The sequence below is a fragment of the Azolla caroliniana genome, unplaced genomic scaffold (genome assembly GCF_043228905.1).
Source record: "Azolla caroliniana isolate FFs.n. ecotype wild unplaced genomic scaffold, voAzoCaro1.0.p SCAF_3, whole genome shotgun sequence".
NCBI classification, from domain to species: Eukaryota; Viridiplantae; Streptophyta; class Polypodiopsida; order Salviniales; family Salviniaceae; genus Azolla; species Azolla caroliniana.
The window spans coordinates 6,672,017-6,690,945 of record NW_028230438.1 but is presented as its reverse complement, the minus strand read 5'-3'; the positions used below and the strand labels follow the sequence as shown (position 1 = coordinate 6,690,945).

The following is an 18,929-nucleotide window of genomic DNA, read 5'->3' as shown; positions in this document are numbered from 1 at the left end:
TATAGTATTTGTGCAATTATATCTATTATACCCTAAACAAGAACCATATGCCATGGGATGTCCTTGTGTTTGTAGTAACAACAAATGGATTGATCTATTTACACGTGTTTATAGAAATGCCATTCATTTGAGTATCATACCCCAAAGCATGTGAGATTGGACACATGATTGGTTGATCTTATAATTAACTACCTAATCATGTAACCAAAAACCAATCATTAATCATGTGTAAACATGTGTGCACTATGAGCAAAGGACACATGATTGATAGCATTTAGAATGATCATGACACAATGTATACTTAGCACGACAATATCCGGTTCAAATAAAAGGGGCAAGGAGATAATTGAATGTGTGCAAAGGGGGGTCATCATTTAAATAGATGAGGGTATGTGCTTAGTTGTTTCATTTTTTTTGGTTCTGTGCAAAACATTTGTTCATTTATTTTACATTTTGTCCTAGTACAAAAGAGCTCGATGAATTGTGTGCAGTAGAAATGTGTGTGTTGTTTTAAGCTTCTTAAAGTGTGTGCGGATGGGATAGCTCGGAAAGGAAGGATAAATATTCTAGAACAAAGGATTTCTTCCTTGAATTGTATCCCTAATAGAGAGCATAAAATATTCTACATTTTGAGAAAAGATACATTTCCTTTTCAACACATTGTTGAGAACTTTTAGAAGGAAGTACAAGGAAAACTCAAGCAATAAGTTGGGCCTACTCAAAGAGTGGTGTCACTTGGCATAGTTATTTTCCGTCCTTCGAAAATTGGATTTGTCTCGACTTAAGATATTCTTATTACTACAAATATTCTTTTGTGCAAAGAAAATCCGAGGAAAATTCTCTGCTTGTTCGTGGAAAACCGACAATTCATACAAATTATGAAACAAGTTTTATACAAGCCCGATTTCGTTAGATTATTTATTTGTTCAAAGGAATTAATGATCATAAATCTTGATAAACAGGAAAGGGGAATTTCTTGCTAGTGTAAGCCAAAATATTGACCTAGAAAATGAAAATGATAAAGAAGTATTTGTCAGACCATATTTTGTTATGATTTACTTTCGCCTTGTTTATATTTCTTGATTTCAACTTCAGCTTCCTGTTCTATCCTAAGTTTTCCAATACATGCTGAAGGTGAATTTATAACATTGTAATGTTTTATAAATATTCATTTTGATGCGGTGATAGTGAGTTTTTTGCCGATTCCTATATACATATTGGGTTTCTTTGTAGCCATGCACGTTGGCCTGTAAGATATGAGTTGTATATTATCCTATGTACATTGACTTAATTAATGGAAGTAGTAATTATTTTTGGGAAAAAAAATAAAAAATAAAAAACACTTTAATAGTGAAAATGCTCTTCTAATAAAGGAAATACCTATGACCACAAATTCTTCATCGTGGAGGAATTTAAAAATGCTGTAATAAGGTGTCATGAAGTATGAATGCTTTTGACTCTGTGAGTAAAGATTTCTATAACAAATATGCAAGAACAAATTAGGTAAACAAGGGAAACCTAAGAGGAGACCTAAAATGTTTTCAATAACTGACGTCTATTTGCTAGAAGATAATCCCCTCCAACATCCTTCTATATAGGTTAATTACTAATATTATGACTCACACATGCATTGAGCTCAACTCCACAAATTGTGTGGTTTAGTATGATTTCCTTTATTCATAGCAATGCAAGAAACCTATTAAACTATTACATTGTTTTGACCAAAAAGGTGGAGGAATTTAGTCAAAAAGTGATGTTTAAAAGTGTCACTTCATGTACACAATGGACTTTTAACAACTTACAGATTGTGTTGTTTGAATGCCGCGTGTTGTGTAAGGAAAGAAAGTGTAAAGCATCTACAAAAAGCAAGCATGTTTCATTATCAGAAAACATGCTATGTGGCGATACATAACAAGTGCCTCGTGTCATGGCATTGGAAAATATCTTAGCTGTGTAAAGTGATGGATTCAAGAAAGAAGGGGATAAATCAAAGTGACATCCACTGCAATTGATGATAGTAATGGTATTGACAAAAACCCAGATGGGGTTGAAAAGTTGAATGTCTTTGACAAGTCACTAGTATACATGAACTTAGTGGTTGCCGAATACATTTAAGTAGATAGATGTGTTATTGGAAGGATATTAGCAATAGGTTCTCACCCACCAATGATAACGAGTCCATGTGAACATTATGACAAAGTTCTCTAAAATAACGACTCCAAAAGTTGAGATTCTTTTGTGGGCCTAGTTGAGATACAATAATTTCGGAGTAGTCTAGTTCCTTAAAGAGAACTTCCAAACAAACTATTGATAGTTCCGCTATTGACTCCTCTAAAATGACTATATGTTGTGCCTTGATAAAGTTGGACTACATTATATTATAGTAAAGTATGACTACGAGGATTTCATAGCATTTTCTTTAAAATCACTTGGTTGGAACTTGGAAGCTAGAAGCTCTTGAATAAATCATCGAGGCAAAAGTACATTATTAAATGGTATGATTCCCATATGTAAAATGGCATAAATGTATGTAATCATTAGACATTGATTAAATAAAATGAAATGCCGTCATGTCCTAACGCAGATTCATGTTGATGACGAAGAAACCATCACCTCAAAACAAAGAACAATATAAGTTTTCAAACCACACAAACTTTATTGTCCAAAGAGACAAAGACAAATGAAATGAGTTCCTAAATACCTTGCCTTATAAATCCTTTCTTTTGAGGTTACATTTTTAATGTTCTCTAATGGGTATGTACAAGCACCTCATTGCAAAAAATAAACGTTCTTGTCCATGTGAAATTTATGTTTTAATTAATCTCACGAATGTGAACCCTATCTAGCATAAGTAATGTGAATAGAATAAAGGTGTATAGGCCACTAGTCACAACTATAAAGGGCGTTAAGATTCATCGGGTTAAGAGGGCTTATGCAACATAAGGAGCTCTGCGTCTTTCATAAAGCTTCATCTTTGTGTTATATTGTCCCGCCACTAAACCGTATAAACTAGCACGACATGTTAAGAGGGCCTCATATTATACTAGCTCTCGCTTCAAAGTAATCATACCATCGTATTGATTGTGCTACCTATAAAGAGCATTATGTCCCCATAAACTTTTGAGAGCCCACATTGTGAGGGGAATTTTAACTTTTTACCATTTTGGAGATCTCCCTTGTGTTTAGGAAGTCCCCTTGAATGTTTTGGTGTTGACACAATGACAATCATAAATTTTGATCCCCATTTATTTAGGAGATGAAATTTTGATCTCCATTGATTTTCAGCCTTTGCATGCACCCCTCATGTTTACAATGATGTGTTGGTGTTAAGAAGCATAAGGTTTTCATCTCCATCTTTAACTTTGGAGATTTTTAGTGAGACATAGGAAGATCACAGCAAATTTGTCTCAAAATCTAGCTTGACAAGCCTTATATTGAACAATGATTTTATGTAAATTGAGAGTGCATATTTTAATCACATGCATATCAATACTCATGTTATGAATGAATGCCAATGGACGATTGTTTGAAAGCCATTCAAGCAAATGAATAGCGCTAATTGCAATAGATGGCACTGTTTATTTACAATCGTTCCTAAATCAACTTAAAATTCAAGAAACCCACAATGAGCATGACAAGGTTTGACAAAATTTAATGCACATTACTTGATACTAGGACATGAACTTCTAAATCTGGCTAGAATCACACAAAATTTGACTTACTGAAACTTCAAAGACAAGTAGCAGCTTAACATTGTATGGGTAGAAAAGCAACTTAGCAATGTCTCACACAAGTCTATATCACTGTCTTATTACTTACCTCCACAATATAGTGCATTGTTCTTGCAGGAAACCCTAACACAGTTTTGTGAATTTGCTTTAATTCTTTTTGGGGATGGTTTCTAAGAAACAAAGTTGATCCATATAAAATGATTCATCCCACAACATGGTTGGTTCAATTGAAAGAACATGGTTTGCTCACTGAATGTGTTATCAAACCATGAAAGGAACCCATCAACAAAAACAATGCATTTCCATAAAACAGTTCTTCTCATCTCTTGTTGGGGAAATATTTCTTTCTCAAACAAGGAGCGTGGGGTCATGTGATTCCTTCTCCACTGCTATTGATGGATGGATGTCTTCTTAGCTTCCATTAATTTCTGTTTTGGGAATTTCTCCCTTTCAAAGCTCCAACAAGTAGACTATCCCTCACTGCACTGAGATTGATGGATGGATGGAAATACTTTCTTCTGATTCCTCATCTTAACAGTTCCATTCATTTATAGTGAGAATTCCTCTTTGATCAGAATTGCTCAAACAAGAAGTTTCTTCTTCACTGCTGCTAATGAGGCTTGATCTTTACCTAGCAGTGATTTCGCTGATGTTTGGAACGGTGTCTGCAAGATCACCTCAGTGTCATCACGAATCTCTTTGTTAGATCTACGATGTCTCTGAGACCCTGATTTCTTTTCTGACTGGAAAGGTGTTTGCAGGATGACCTGATCTCTATCACAATCCTTCTTAGATCTATGTGATTTAACCGACCTAGAGCTTATTTTACCTTGCTTTTTCACATTAACATTGTTCTTCGGAACCACTGTTACCCTCAGCAAGTCTCTAGAAGAGCTTGCAAAATGTGAAAATCTCTTGGATCTCTCTCTCTTAGCTTCAGCAAGCCGCAACTCTTGCTCAGCTAAATTTAGTCCAGTTACACCTCTATATTGACCTCTAAATAACGCCCTCCTCTGCAATGAGGTTTCAGTTGAATGATTTTGCAGCTTTCTTCCTCGAGAACAAGAATCATACGGGTTATCTGAATTGCTGAAGCTGTCCTCTTCTGTCCCCATGGAGATAGGTGCATCACTGCCTGAGGGAATTAACTCACTCGTATCCTTTGCACCATCAGATAAATCATCGTGACCATTGAACTCCATTGTCATGTATATATTGTCTACTATGGTAGGCAATCTTTCATGATACCTGAGAATCATATGCAACAGGAGCTGAGATTACAAAGAAGTAGAGTATGGCACTATTGGTAACAAAACCAATGCAGAACCTTGATCAAAATGAACCGTAGCTTGATACAATAACAAAGGAGGTTATGTCACATGTACGGTATATTTATGATATGTAAGGACTTAAATTTTATGATATGATCAATACCTTAAATTTAATCATATAAGTTACAATACTCTTTAATCTCATGACCGAAATTTACGAATGAATAGCAACTCTTGAAGCCATTTTTTCAAATTGTCAGGACATTAAGGATCCCTTGGGAAATTTAGCTTTCGAGATTGGGATACAACTCAAAATCAGAAAAATGGTTTCCTAGAAACACTTGGCTGTTTTCAAATGATCAGTACAAAAAGAACGGTTATATATGGCTTCATATAGCTTGTTATAACTAGTATGTATTCTAAGGTACTTGATAGACACTAAACATATTCAATCAAACTAGAGGGCATTTTATTAGATCGAAATATGAAAAACCAACTCAAAAGGGCTTCAAAACTTTGGGTACAATTCACACCCAAATTATGAAGTTTACAATCGTGAATGTAATCCTTTATTATTCTCGAGTAAATACAGTCAATAAGGAAAAAAAACATCCAGAAAAGATGAATATACATACCTCTCCTTGATGGCATTGTTACTGAAGTCAAAAAGGCTTTCTCCTTCCAAAACACCCCCGGGAAGATTGAACTGAATATTCTCCAAAAGTCTACAGATACCATCCACAAGTGAACGCACTAAATCACTCATTTCAGGGGATTCTAGAATAAGAGCAATAATCTCCATTCTAAAAAGAATCTGTAATTCATATCTGCAGCGATAGAGATAGTTAAGGAAACCTACATTTCATGACAAAGTGTTAGGAAAATCTCCAACTAAATTTAATCATCGCCATTTAATCAGAACAAGAACAATTAGGATACTCTCTTAGTTTCTCCTCTGATGTGTATGTGTAATGTCCATCATCCAGTTCAAATCTCGCTTCTATAGAGTCAGACCTTGGAGGTTTACAATTCTTATATTTGAAAGCCAGTTTTTTGGGATTTTGTAGGAGAGACTGATTTAAACTCTCAGCAATTCTTTCTTTCGAAACAAATCCTTTCCTTGTAGTTTCAATTTCTGAACCTTTTCCTAACACAACAGAGAATGCATTGTGAGCATCCTTAATCACACGTTGGCAGAAACAATGAAGGTCAATCTCAGTAGAAGAAAGACAATCAGCAATTTTCTGCTCTAAAGATGCAATATAGGCCATGGCATCATCTAAATCCAGATCATCGTGATGAGAACCCTCCTCTTCCATGGATGAAGGTTTAAAAGTATCTTGTGTAACTTGCGATTCAACAAAGACTGTGCAATCTAGAGAATTATTGTCTCTGCTTACTTCAATGGAATCACATACTTCTTTGCCCGTATCAAAATGCTCATAGACATTGAAGCCAGATTCATTATCTTCCGTCTTTGTGCATAGCAAAGCATGCTGACCTTCTGATTGATTTGGAATATCGCTTGATAGCTTGATACATTTTACATTCTCAATAGGTAGCTGATTACAGTTAACATCTTGAATAAGTGGCTGATTACAGCTTGTATCTTCAATAATTAACTTACTACAGATTACGTCCTCAGTACATTTTTCATTGAAAGAAGACATTGAATTCAAGGCTTGCTTGGTTTGCTTTATCCAGCAGCTAAAAGCCTTCAAGGTCTTGGACCTTTTATTACCCTTCAAATACAAGTCTTCCAGTCTCATTGGATGGGAAGTTTCATCAGTCCTCACAGGACAAGATGGCCTCACTCTTTTCCTTCCATTACTACATCCACTACTATCTTGTTCTTGAGAGGAATGGCCAAGAGGAGGAGGGAGTTTCCTTTTGACTGCAGATTGAATTGTTGCATATGTAGCTTGGATAGCTTCACAATTCTTCATGATTTGAGTTTCCTGAGAAGGAATCTCAACAGATATTGCAGAATTAAACTCTGAATCTGGCCTACTATCTTCACCTTCATTGATAGCAAACACAAACTTCTCTTGTAGATTGCTTGATGTATCTTTGGATAAACACCCCAATGAGTCAAAAGCAAGTTTTTTATCGAAAACTCTTAGCAAACCAAGATGAAGAGTAAGAGGTTCAATAATGGCAAAATATGATGTTCCATTTACACGTAAGTCGACTGTTGCAATGATTTCTTCACGAGCTAAATACACCAGAAACAGTTGCCATATCGGTTTTCCAACCTCAAATGAGTGTCCTTCTCTCTGAATCTGCCCCAATACATGATCACCAAGAGAATTCCTATCATTCTCATCCTCAACCATACCCTCAAAACTTTCAAACTTTGCCTTCTCAGGGACATGAGGCTTCAAAATGGCTTGTGAAAGAGCAGAATTCAAGGCAAAATTTAAGACTTTTTTAGGTATTGTAGAGGAAATCCGAAGAACACTGCGGTATAATTTGTTCTCGAGATGTTTGCCTCCAATTGGGATGCATTCTATCTTGCATAATGTTGTATTGATCGGCTTATTCTTCACATCTCTGACTTGCATACAAAGTTTATAAGGTCCAAATGAAGCTTTTTTAGTACAATAGTGGAACCATGGATGTGCGAGGCCATTCCACAGTACAGAAAATGGCAATAACCTAAGTCCATTAAATAATACATCTAAAGATGAGAAAGACCATCCTAAGTGATCTAATAAGATGCTTAGCTGATATTTACAATACGTTGATTCATTGCATATAATCCCTTGAGGATTGTCGAGAGTCGAAATATTCATAGGTATATCGATCCAACAGACATGGATGTTATTTGAAAAGAATGATTCTCTCACTTTCTTGAAAGTGGACGAGAATGATGACAAAAAATCTGTTTCTTGAGAAGAAGATTTAAGACCAAGGAAATGGTTGAGATCTACACGAGAGGAAGGTAAAGTAGAGATAAAGATTACCAAGTTAGAATTAGTCTGTACAGCAGCAATGGCATCATTGTCACTAGAAGAAAAAGCTGAAGCAGAAATATCTTCAAAAGAATGAAGAAATGGATTCCAAACACAGTCGACAATGAGCTCTTGTAGAGAAGAAGCGACATAAGTAGCCTTAGAAACCTCTACAGAAGCTTCGTGTTGTGAATTTATGTCTTTGTTTGCATTCTTCTGAAGCTCTGCATGAAGACAGTTAAGAGCTGAGCAGAACTGAGAGAGAACTTCTGGAAGAGAAGGAGAATTATCCCCCCCTGGAAGAACGGAATCAAATCTTGTAGAAATCGCCCAGCTTCCCAACAATTTCTTAATCTTACATCGAGAAGAGAATGGGGAAAGTGAAGAATCGAAGAGTTTAAATCCCCAGCGACAGAATGGAGATACAGAAAGAAGGAGTTTTCTAACTGTTTGTTGAAGAAGAAGTGATAGGTCCGATGGATTAGGGTAAGAAAGCCAAGCGTGGATGTCTATCACCACAACCAACCGCTCAATTTCCTTCACGGAAGCAACAATGGACATCTTCTGAGGCAGATACGAACTTCCAATTTCTTCTCTTTCGGTTTCTCTATATATGGAATGGCCTTCCCCTTTATTCTCTTTCTATATGCCTCGCTTCCGCTTCACTCTTTCGTTCCGCAGGGAGATCGAGGCTCGTTCACAGAAAACGCGGACGTCTTCATCTTCTTCCCTTCGTTTCTCTCTTTCTTTCCGAAGATCTTCTCTGAGAGGAAGCCTGCGCCGCTCTGCACGGTGACGGCCGTCCCTCTTGCTGCCACAGTTTCTTTAGGATCCGTTACGCGAGAGCATCTAACGCAAGAAAGAGCAGCACCGCATTCGGATGTGACTGGCGGTGACGGGTATACCTGACCGATATCCTTGCCTTCTGATCTCCTGGTCTCCTGCACTTCTGATCTCCGATCTCCTGCACTTCTGATCTTCAATCTCCCTGACCTTCTGATCACCGATCTCCTGAACTTCTGATCTCCGATCTGCTTGCCTTCTGAAACTTCGATCTCCAGGGCTTCTGATCTCTGATCTGCTTAACTTCTGAATCTTCGATCGGCAGGGCTTCTGATCTCCGATCTGTTTGCCTTCTGAATCTTCGATCTCCAGGACTTCTGATCTCTGAACTCTGAGTGACTGTGGAGATAGCTATGGCGATGGCGATGGCGATGGCGACTGTGTGTTTTTCTTCATATTTTTGAAATTAGAGGAATAAGAATGGCGGGAAGAAGAGGAGGGGGGGGGGGGAGGGACCCAAGAGTTTGTCCGGTTTCAGACTAGGGCGGACAAGTAACATCCCAAAAACACGTAAAACCCAAGGGGTCGATGGGGGTGGGTGAAAACCCGAGAGGACACGGCCAACACACACACACACACACACGACAACATACATACATACACATATTGTGTCTAGCAATCGGCAACGGTTTGGTTTGGTTCGAGACTGTCGAACTCAAACCGTTAAAAAAGTTTGAAACTTAAAACAAACCACAAAACCGTTTTAAAACCAAACCGTTACTAAAAATTCAAGCTCAAACCAAATAGTTTTTAGAGATTTTCAAACCTTTAAACCATTAAAACCGCGCTTCGGTTTTGGTTTTCAAGTTAGGTCAAAATTCAAAAAGTTCACATTTTTATTTTCAAAATTTACAAACTTTCAATATTTCAAAATTTAAAGATTTTTCTTAAAATATCGAAATTAGGCTTAAAATGTTTAAAAGAAATTTTAAGGGAATTATCGAGTGTCAATCCTAAACCATCAACTATTAAACTAATAAAGGCTCAAACCGAACCGAACTATTTAAACCATTAAGTTGCGGTTTCACGGTTTAGTTCAAACCCAACCTTTTTACGTGTTTCATGCTTTGTTTTCCAACCAAAATATGTACATATGAAGTGTCTCTTGGTTCGCCTGATACTACTAGCTCCATGGGTTGGGAATAGGGCTCCTTAGCCTCGGGTAACATCTGCTTAGCACTCAATACCACCTTTTCACATGTAGAAATCCACTCTAGGCCTTGGAACATATGGTATCACACTTTTGTTGGTATATATGCATTGGGTATGAGTTCGTCAAAGTCTTTTGGTATATGTATACATAGGGTATAGTTTGTCAAAGTCTTGGTATATGCATAGGGTATTACGTTTGTCAGAGTCTTGGTATATGCCTAGGGCATAAGTTCATCAAAGTCTTGGTATATGCATAGGGTATTATGTTTGTCAGAGTCTTGGTATATGCCTAGGGCATAAGTTCATCAAAGTCTTGGTATATGCATAGAGTCCATAGTTTGTCTGCTTGGAATCCCGTTGCCGAGTGTAGATCGCCATTGTTGGTTAATTTCCAACCACACAAGGTGTCAAATGCATATGACGTGAGGACAAATGTCATTAATATAGAGTTTTTATGAGGGTTGGAAATCTACAACTTCCCACAAGTATTGATCTTGCCATCACTCAGACTAGGATTATCCAAACGAGCATTGATTGTGTGAAAATACTAAAGACGATAAGTGTCATCCAAACGATGATGAAGATGACAATATGGGACAAGGGCGTAAAAGGCTTTGTGTACCATTTTTCAAGTTGGCAACTTCATACGAGATAGTGCATGACTTTTTGTTAAGCCTTTGAATACATGTTTTTGTAGCACTCCCTGCTAATGAGATCATATAGTTTTTTTTATCAAAAATTCTGAAAGCCATATACATCACCTATATTTATAGAGCTTTCATGATAATAGCCATGATGGCAATTCCCATAAGTTTTTTTTTTAATGGGTCTTAGACTTTAGTTAAACATGGTAGTTACCAATTCTTACTCTCATCTTACGACTTATTACACTTCCCCTAATCATGCATTCAAATCTTCACCATCACTGTCTTTACATTTTCCTCAAATATAATTGTAGTAATACCTTGTTTAAATTGAATGTAAGAGAGTTACATTTGATATTTTTTGCCTAGATGTCTAGCAAGGGTTCACCTAGTGTTCAGAATCATTGTTGTTAAGGTTAACTTAACAATAATATAAGAGGATATATTCAATGAATCAATGCCATATTGTACATTTTTGGCAATTTCAGAAAGGACAGTGAACCCTAAAACTAATAAATTAGGGCAACGTTTTGTAACTGTGAATGTATAATGATTTTCTTAGAGGGATCAATGGAATTATACCTTCAAAGCATCAAGAAAAAGTGTGGCAATATTCGAGGGCACTAGGAGATTTGATGAGGATTTGGGCGAAACATTCTCTCCCTACCTCAAAACTCTTGTGTGTCTTGCATGCATTGAGCAAAGAAACCCAGCCACACATCTCAGCTGCATTGGGCATGGTTTCAAGCAGCTTTTTGCACTCATCTAACTGCCCTGCACTGCTGAGCAGGCTTGTGATGCAATGGAAGTGATCGAGAGTAGGTATTAACCCATACTTATCTGTCATACACTTGAAATGCCGATAGCCTTCTTCTACTTGCCCCGAGTGACAACATGCCACTAGAATACTATAATACATCGGACCATCTGGTTCTATGCCGTCCTGCACCATGTCTTTAAGGCATCCAACAACATGATTATAATGACCAGAGTAAGCATATCCACCAATTAATGCACTCCACGACACCACATCTCGAGTGGGTAACATATCAAGCAAAATATGAGCCTCTTTGAGGCTTCCACAACTTGCATACATGTCCACAAGGGCGGTTCCTACGCTAGTAGAAGTCTCAAGCCCATCCCGAAGAATATGATCATGGATCATCCTGCCTAGAGCTACTGACCCAATGCTAGTGCACGCTTGTAGGACACACACATATGTTACATAGTCTGCGTATATCCCCTCTATATGCATTCTCTCAAACAGCTCAAGAGCTATGAGACCTTCATCATGTTGGACACACCCATTAATCATCGCATTCCATGTTATCAAGTTGGGTCTATGGAGTCTATGGAATAAATCCAGAGCCTCCTTTAAGCATCCAAAATTGGCATACATGTCGATAAGGCTGTTGATGACAACCTCATTGGTCTCAAATGAGCACCTAACTGATTCATCGTGCATAAATCTCCCATATAATGCAGAATCCATTCTTGTACATGCTTTCAAAATGCTTGCAAATGTCACAACGTTCGGACTTACACCATTCTTTTGCATTTCCTCCATTAACTGAAGAGCTTCTATACTCTGGTCATGGTAAACATATCCTGATATAAGCCCATTCCAAGCAATCACATCGATAAATACCATATTTTTGAGGATTTGATGAGCCTCTTGTAGATTTCCAAATTTGGCATACATGAGAACTAGAGAGCTCTCAGTAACTACATCGAATTGAAGCCCGGAGCAAATGACTTGGTTGTGTATAATTCTCCCTACCTCAATTGTACTTATACTTTGGCTGCAGGCTTTCAAGGCACAAGACAACGTGAACTCGTTCTTCTCTATACCCTTTTCTTCCATCACTTGGAAAACAGAAAGAGCCGCAAAATCATGGCCAGCATGAAGATTTCCCGCAATCAACATGTTCCACGATGTCGTGTCAGTCATTGACATGTGATTGAATATCCTATACATGTCATGCAGACTTCCACATTTGGCGTACATATCCACTAAAGCGTTCTGAAGCTCTGTAACTGATTCCAAACCGTTTTTTATTACTCGATCATGTACTAATTGACCCTCAATGAAGGCCATTATAGAGCCACTTGCCTTCATGACATTCAGGAATGTGATTTTGTTTGCTTTAATACAACTGCATTCCATTTTCTCAAAAAGCTGAAGTGCTTCGAGACCATATCCATGACCTATGTATGCGGCAATCAATGCATTCCATGAAGTGACATTCTTGTTCAGTAAATTGTTGAACACACAACAGGCATCTTGCATGCTTTTACATTTACCATACATATCTATCAAAGACGTCCCAACAATAACATCAGATTCCAACCTACTTTCTATGACATGACAATGAACCATATTTCCTTTCCAAGAGGACTCCATGATCCCACAAGCTTTTGCAACACTTGAGAGTATGAATTTGTCAGGACATATCCCAACTGATGTCATTTCTTTGAAGTGGTTGAGGGCAATCTTTCCAAGCCCAACATTAACATAGGAGGCAATCAACGACCCCCATACGACCACATTCTTGACACTGGGCAACCTGTCGAACACCCTTTGGGCTTCAGCCAAGCTACCACATTTCGCATACATATCAATGAGGCAACTTCCGATGGTGTTTTTGGACCCGATATCTCTTCTAATGATGATATTGTGGACAATTCTGCACATGTCTATACATCCTATGTTGCTACATGCCTTCATCATTGTCATCAACATGACCCTATCTGGCTCTATCTCTAGATCTAACATCCACCCACATAGCACGAGAGCACCATGATCATCACCGTGCATAATGTGAGCTGATACGATGGCATGCCATGCATACAAATTAGGGTTATGAGACCTGAAAAACACCTGTTTTGCTTCCTGAAAGCTCCCGCATATTGAGAAAACCCTGATGAAAAGGTCTTCCAGGAGGGGAAGAGAGGGTATACCGGAGCTTATTGATAAGAGATAAGCTCTTCTGCCAAGGAGGAGGTTTTTGTGCTTTATGCATCCTTGGAGAACAGAGTATAGAGCACCCTTGGATACGAGAGAGCCCTGTTGCCTGTAATGGGCGATTTCTAGGGTTTCCAGAGCCTTCTGTAGCCATCTGGAACCCTTGGATGTTTCTCCAATCTCCTCTGGTCTGCTGCTGGTCCCCTGCTTCCTTTAAACAGCATAACAGGAATGCTCCATGGAAATAAATCTTACAAGGAATCATCCCCTGATTCTCCTCAGAAAAATGCCTTTTTCTGTTTATATACCTATATTTAGGCTAAATTATGTTGATGGGTTTCTTGTGCCTAATGTGTCTTCACCGAAGAATTCACATGTCCACTGCCAGACGATTGAACGTAAATTTGACTGAATGTCACTAGAATAGACTCCATACAACAAACAATAGTGTTAACAATACACTTGCCATTTGCCTGGTAAAAGAGCCTCAGAGAAAACTCATTCATCATGCTTGGTATTTTATGTTTTCAATGACATTCGATCCAATCCATGCGATGCACTTGCCATTTGCCTGGAAAAAGAACCTTTGAGAAAACTCATTCATCATGCTTGGTATTTTATGTTTTCAATGACATTCGATCCAATCCATGCGATGCACTTGCCATTTGCCTGGTAAAAGAACATCGGAGAAAATTCATTCACCATGCTTGGTATTTTATGTTTTCAATGGCATTCAATCCAATCCACGTGATGCACTTGCCGTTTGCCTAATAAATGAACCTTGGAGAAACCTTATTCATCATGCTTGGTATTTTATGTTTCCAACGACATTCAATCCAATCCATGTGATGCACTAGACAAAGCAACTGGAACATTAGACCAACATATAATATGGTAAGCTACGAATCCATTGGTCATATAATGACCAAAAGGATAGGGCAAGAAACCAAAACATGTATATATTATAACATGAATTCCTATTGTTTCTTTTGTTTTCTCGAGATTGTGTTGTCCCTTGAACACGAACAAAGGCCACTTTTCTTAAGAGTGGCTACTTGTATCTTTGCTTCTTCCTTTCCCACTTAGTCTCTAGGTGCGCTTGTTTTTGAGGAAGCAACCACATCTTATTCAACAGAGGACTTGATGCTTTTCACCACCACTATTACATATTAGCCATTACTTATTGAGATTTAATTTACATATAGTGGGCACCTCACTCATTTTAGAGGATTGGAGAGGTGCGTTTGCATGTCACATGCACAATAAAATGTCAAATCCATTTTGTGTCGTTTCCATGTGATACAACCTACTCAGAGGTTTTTACTACCTTTGCACAAATCATGTGGGGACCATTGACTCATCATTTTTGTATTTTTGCACCCATTTCGTGTGAGAAAGAAACTAATTACCACTACTTAACATTTTTTTACTATGGACACAATTTACGCGATGACCATGAACGTAGTATCCTACGCTGTTGTTATTTTCAACATTGAATTTCTACTATCTTACCACATGTCTACACAAAGAACTCCAAGGTGGAAGAGTTAAGTTATCTTCACCAAACTAAGTTTTATGAGATGTACATGCATAACTTACACACATGGAATAAAGAAAGCTATCAATGATTTCAAGCTTAATCATCCTAATTATCCCTTATTATATCCACGGCAAACTTGTAGCGTTTATTTGGTGTAAAAAGAACATGAAAAGAAGTCACAAAAGAATTGACCCAAAGTTCTAATAATCTAGTTACAAAAAATTGTGTTGAACACATTTATATATACATTATTTGGTGCAGTAACAACTCCAATGTACACTTTGCGCTTACCTTGCAACCATTTGTTCAAAGGCGATCTATAGCAAAACCCAACAAGGAACTTTCCCTAGTGTCCACAAATCCAGACTCTGATTAAGAAAAATAAATAAAGAAGGGGAAAATACACCTGGTTAAGCATTTTTCACAAAGGGTTAGAAGTATGGGTTGGATAACAAGGCTGTTACTTATGCATCTCATCTTTTGCACGAAAAGCTAAATATAATTAGAAAACCGTCTCGTGGCAGATTTTTATTCATCAACACGATTTTGTTGCCCATCCCTCGAGAAATCCCCAAGGCAAGGCAATGTGATTCACAATTTATACAAACCAATCTAAAGTTTTGAGCAAAAGCTGAATTGCGAGAGGTCACGGACGGTTCTAATATATAGATGTTTTGTGTTTTTCTTTCAGCCAGGTTCACTCTTATCCTCTTCAAATAGAAGAGGGATCCATAGAAAACATTATCTATCTTGCTGTTGACCCTTCTTCTTTAATTTGCGTGCTGCTAGATCATTCGATTTCACACTAGCAATGGGCATCTCATCATCTAAGAGAACATGCCGGCTTCGGAATTGCCTATTGGGCAAGAATCTTACTTCACCAGCCTCCGATGATGACATGCCACCCTGTCCATCTTCGGTTTCAGACTCGGATGCGGTCCTAGGTGTGCTCCCGACCCAGCTTTTGGGCACAAGGGCACGTCGACAACAACATAGGACCATGACAACTTCAATAATGTAAAGCATCAAACCCATCCATATATAGAATGTCCATTTCCAACTCCGAACGAGATTCTTCAACCAAGGGAGTTTCGATTCTATATGGACATTTGCAAAGTAGATCTCGGGGATCCCATGGCCCAATGGCATTCCAGCTTTGGATTGTAAAAGTATCTTCACAGCAGCAATCGGTATATGTTGGTGCCCAAACTCGGTCAATTTGATCGTGTGTGTCTGTGATTCACTCCCAATCCCCACTAATGATGGTAGGCCTAATAAGAGAGTTTTCAGCCATCGAATCGGCTCGCTGTGAAACCTTAGCATGCATGGCCTGCTCAATGATTTGATGCATTCACCACTTTCTGACAGAAGCTCGGCAGTTAACTGCAAAAAGAAAAACATCTTTTTTAACTGAAATATAAAACCGAAAACAAAATGGAATCACAAAAATAAAACCAAAATGAAAATCAAACGAGCTCTAATTTTCATAGCTGAAAATCACATGAAATTTATATTTTTATTGCACATAAAGATATTCAATTTCCAAACCATCTACAAATAAATAGATATAAAATTGAAAAGAAATACATAAAGACACTAAAACAAAATGTACCTGAAACATCCCGAGATTCCGATTATAATCCGATTCTGGCAAAGTGAGAATGACAGTGATATGAACCTTATGAGAAGTTGGAATTGCCCTAAAATATTGAGGATGCAGAACCACTGACTTTCCATTACTAGAGATCTGAGAGGTTTGTGAAGTAGCCAAAGAAACATATGCAGCAGGGTTATTGAGAGTATAATCAAAGTGCAAAGGTTCTCTAATACTGATTGGTTCCTCCACAACCCTATTCAAAAAGACATAATCCAAGACAAGTGCTGGAAACAAGAGCATGCTCAACAGAATACATACATATGTTGCTGCTAAACAGCCCCATCCTGCTTTTTTTAACAGTATGCTTCCGTTCTCTGCAACCTTTGGTGGAACCCTGACTATCATTGATACTTTCTGATTCAAAGCTTTTTTCGCTCTCTCTTTGGCTTCAATCGTCTCCTGAACTCGTTTTGATGCAAATGAATTGCACCAATTGAATATTGACCCAATTAACAAGATGACTTGTATGATTAATCGGATTTGGAATCCAATTGTTCTTACAGCTAACCCGACTGGCCATAAAAGAAGACTATTTGACATATCATCTTGAGAGATTCGGTATGTGGCTCCATCTTTAAATCCTTCTGATTCAACCATTTCCTTACCTTCTACTTCTAATTCAGATTCATTCTCAAGTAATAAGTTTTTGGCAGTATATTCATCCTCTACAAATCCCTTTCGAGATCCACTATCTTCATCGCTTTGAGACATCGTATAATGTCTCCTTGGAGTATGTACATTCCTTTGAATATCATTCCTTTCTATATGATCTTGCTTCTTAAATTCACTTTCTTCGTTGCTAAAAGACATATGATGTCTCCTTGGAAGATGTTCATTCCTTTGATATTCATTCTCATCTATATGATCCTTATTAGATTCAGTTTCTTTGTTGCTTAAAGCCACATAATGCCTTCTTGCATGATTATTGCTTTGACATTCATTCTCATCTATCGAACCCTTTTGAGATTCAATTTCTTCTTCAATAAAAGACAAATAAGGCCTCCTTGGATGATGAAGAAGATGAGGGTCCCTATTCACAGAGCTTAGTGATGAAACATTGCTTTCATCAGAAAATTCTCCAATATCATCAACCCATAATTCATTAGGATCTTCACTGGAGAATGCGATAAATCTATCAATGGTTTCTTCATTATTTTCATCCAAATTCTTCAGATTTGTTAGTACACGTGATCTTCTTGGATATGGCAAAGACCCGTCTTCAAAATCAAAATCATTTCCATTCAAAGAAGAGGAATCGGCTTTTATGGTATGGCTTTCTGAGGGATCACTCACAGACCTTGCCCTAATTCTTCTTCTCAGAGAACTGCTACCTTGAATCAAAGAAGGGATTTCTTCCATACCTGAAGGATTCACAGCATCGGTGATGAACGAAGATCGATTCTTCGCCTTCCTCTTCAATAATGATGACGATGAAGATTTTTCTCGAGATTTGATGAAGAGAGGAGGCAATCCAACAGCAGAAGGAAGGAATCTACGGTGTTTCGATCGCTTCAGGAAGACAAGAGACAAAGCAAGATGAAGGGCTAGATGGGACTTATCAAAAAGCCTACGTTCAAAGCCCTCTTCTGCATCAGAAAACTCTTCTTCCACATTTTCCATGGCTGCAAGTGCAAGCTCCTCCTCTTCCAATTTCCCGTTCTTCTCTTCCTTTTTTTTGATTCAAGTCGGTGCTCTGCTCAGATTAAAAGAAAAGGAAAGAAACATACTAAAAACTCGATGCAATTATCATTGCTGATGATTCCATGGCTCTCTTTGTTATTTCTCTGGTTCCACTTTGTGTTTCTCTGGTTTTTCCTTTTTTTAGTTCTAATTTTAGTTATATGGAGATAGATAGATAGATAGATAGATAGAGGAGTATTTTTCTGTTCATTTCTTTGTCATTTTTCTCTAAACTCATATATGAAGGGAATAGCATTCCATGGTCATGATTCATGCCCATGCCCAAAGGACACGACAATATGGTATTGTGCGTCCCGTGTTTCTATTTAATCGTGTCCCCCCGGGCCCGAAACACCCTTAAGTGTGAAAACTCTCGGAACCCAAACAGAGAGCCAATCCCAGCAACCGGACAAACCCCCATCTTGGAAACCCCCCTATTGTTCTTGGCCTTGTTGAGTTAGTAAATGTGCGTGGGGGCTAGAAATCTTTCCC

General features: G+C 37.9%; 3 protein-coding genes across 3 annotated transcripts; all 3 read right to left on the bottom strand.

Annotated features, from left to right (window-relative positions):
- Nucleotides 1–3,504: 3,504 nt before the first annotated feature.
- Nucleotides 3,505–8,801, bottom strand: LOC147866078 (LIM domain protein). The gene is made up of 3 exons (XM_087316446.1): nucleotides 5,942–8,801; nucleotides 5,638–5,829; nucleotides 3,505–4,979 (listed from the first exon to the last, which is right to left on the bottom strand). Exons 1-3 carry the CDS (start codon nucleotides 8,515–8,517, stop codon nucleotides 4,313–4,315), a joined length of 3,435 nt encoding a protein of 1,144 aa, XP_087172572.1. The 5' UTR covers nucleotides 8,518–8,801; the 3' UTR covers nucleotides 3,505–4,312.
- Nucleotides 8,802–11,187: 2,386 nt separating this feature from the next.
- Nucleotides 11,188–15,402, bottom strand: LOC147866077 (pentatricopeptide repeat-containing protein At5g27110-like). The gene is made up of 2 exons (XM_087316707.1): nucleotides 15,392–15,402; nucleotides 11,188–13,771 (listed from the first exon to the last, which is right to left on the bottom strand). The coding sequence occupies exons 1-2, from the start codon at nucleotides 15,400–15,402 to the stop codon at nucleotides 11,188–11,190; spliced, it is 2,595 nt and encodes an 864-aa protein (XP_087172833.1).
- On the bottom strand, nucleotides 15,273–18,402 carry LOC147866076 (uncharacterized). The gene is made up of 2 exons (XM_087316445.1): nucleotides 16,713–18,402; nucleotides 15,273–16,483 (listed from the first exon to the last, which is right to left on the bottom strand). Exons 1-2 carry the CDS (start codon nucleotides 18,375–18,377, stop codon nucleotides 15,842–15,844), a joined length of 2,307 nt encoding a protein of 768 aa, XP_087172571.1. The 5' UTR covers nucleotides 18,378–18,402; the 3' UTR covers nucleotides 15,273–15,841.
- Nucleotides 18,403–18,929: the final 527 nt, after the last annotated feature.

Coding starts and splice junctions, on each gene's coding strand:
- LOC147866078 (XM_087316446.1), bottom strand. CDS start 8,517: ATGTCCATTGTTGCTTCCGTGAAGGAAATTGAGCGGTTGGTTGTGGTG. Junction 5,830..5,941: donor TCAGAGGAGAAACTAAGAGA/GTATCCTAATTG, acceptor CTATCGCTGCAG/ATATGAATTACAGATTCTTT. Junction 4,980..5,637: donor AACAATGCCATCAAGGAGAG/GTATGTATATTC, acceptor TATGATTCTCAG/GTATCATGAAAGATTGCCTA.
- LOC147866076 (XM_087316445.1), bottom strand. CDS start 18,377: ATGGAAAATGTGGAAGAAGAGTTTTCTGATGCAGAAGAGGGCTTTGAA. Junction 16,484..16,712: donor GGAATCTCGGGATGTTTCAG/GTACATTTTGTT, acceptor TTCTTTTTGCAG/TTAACTGCCGAGCTTCTGTC.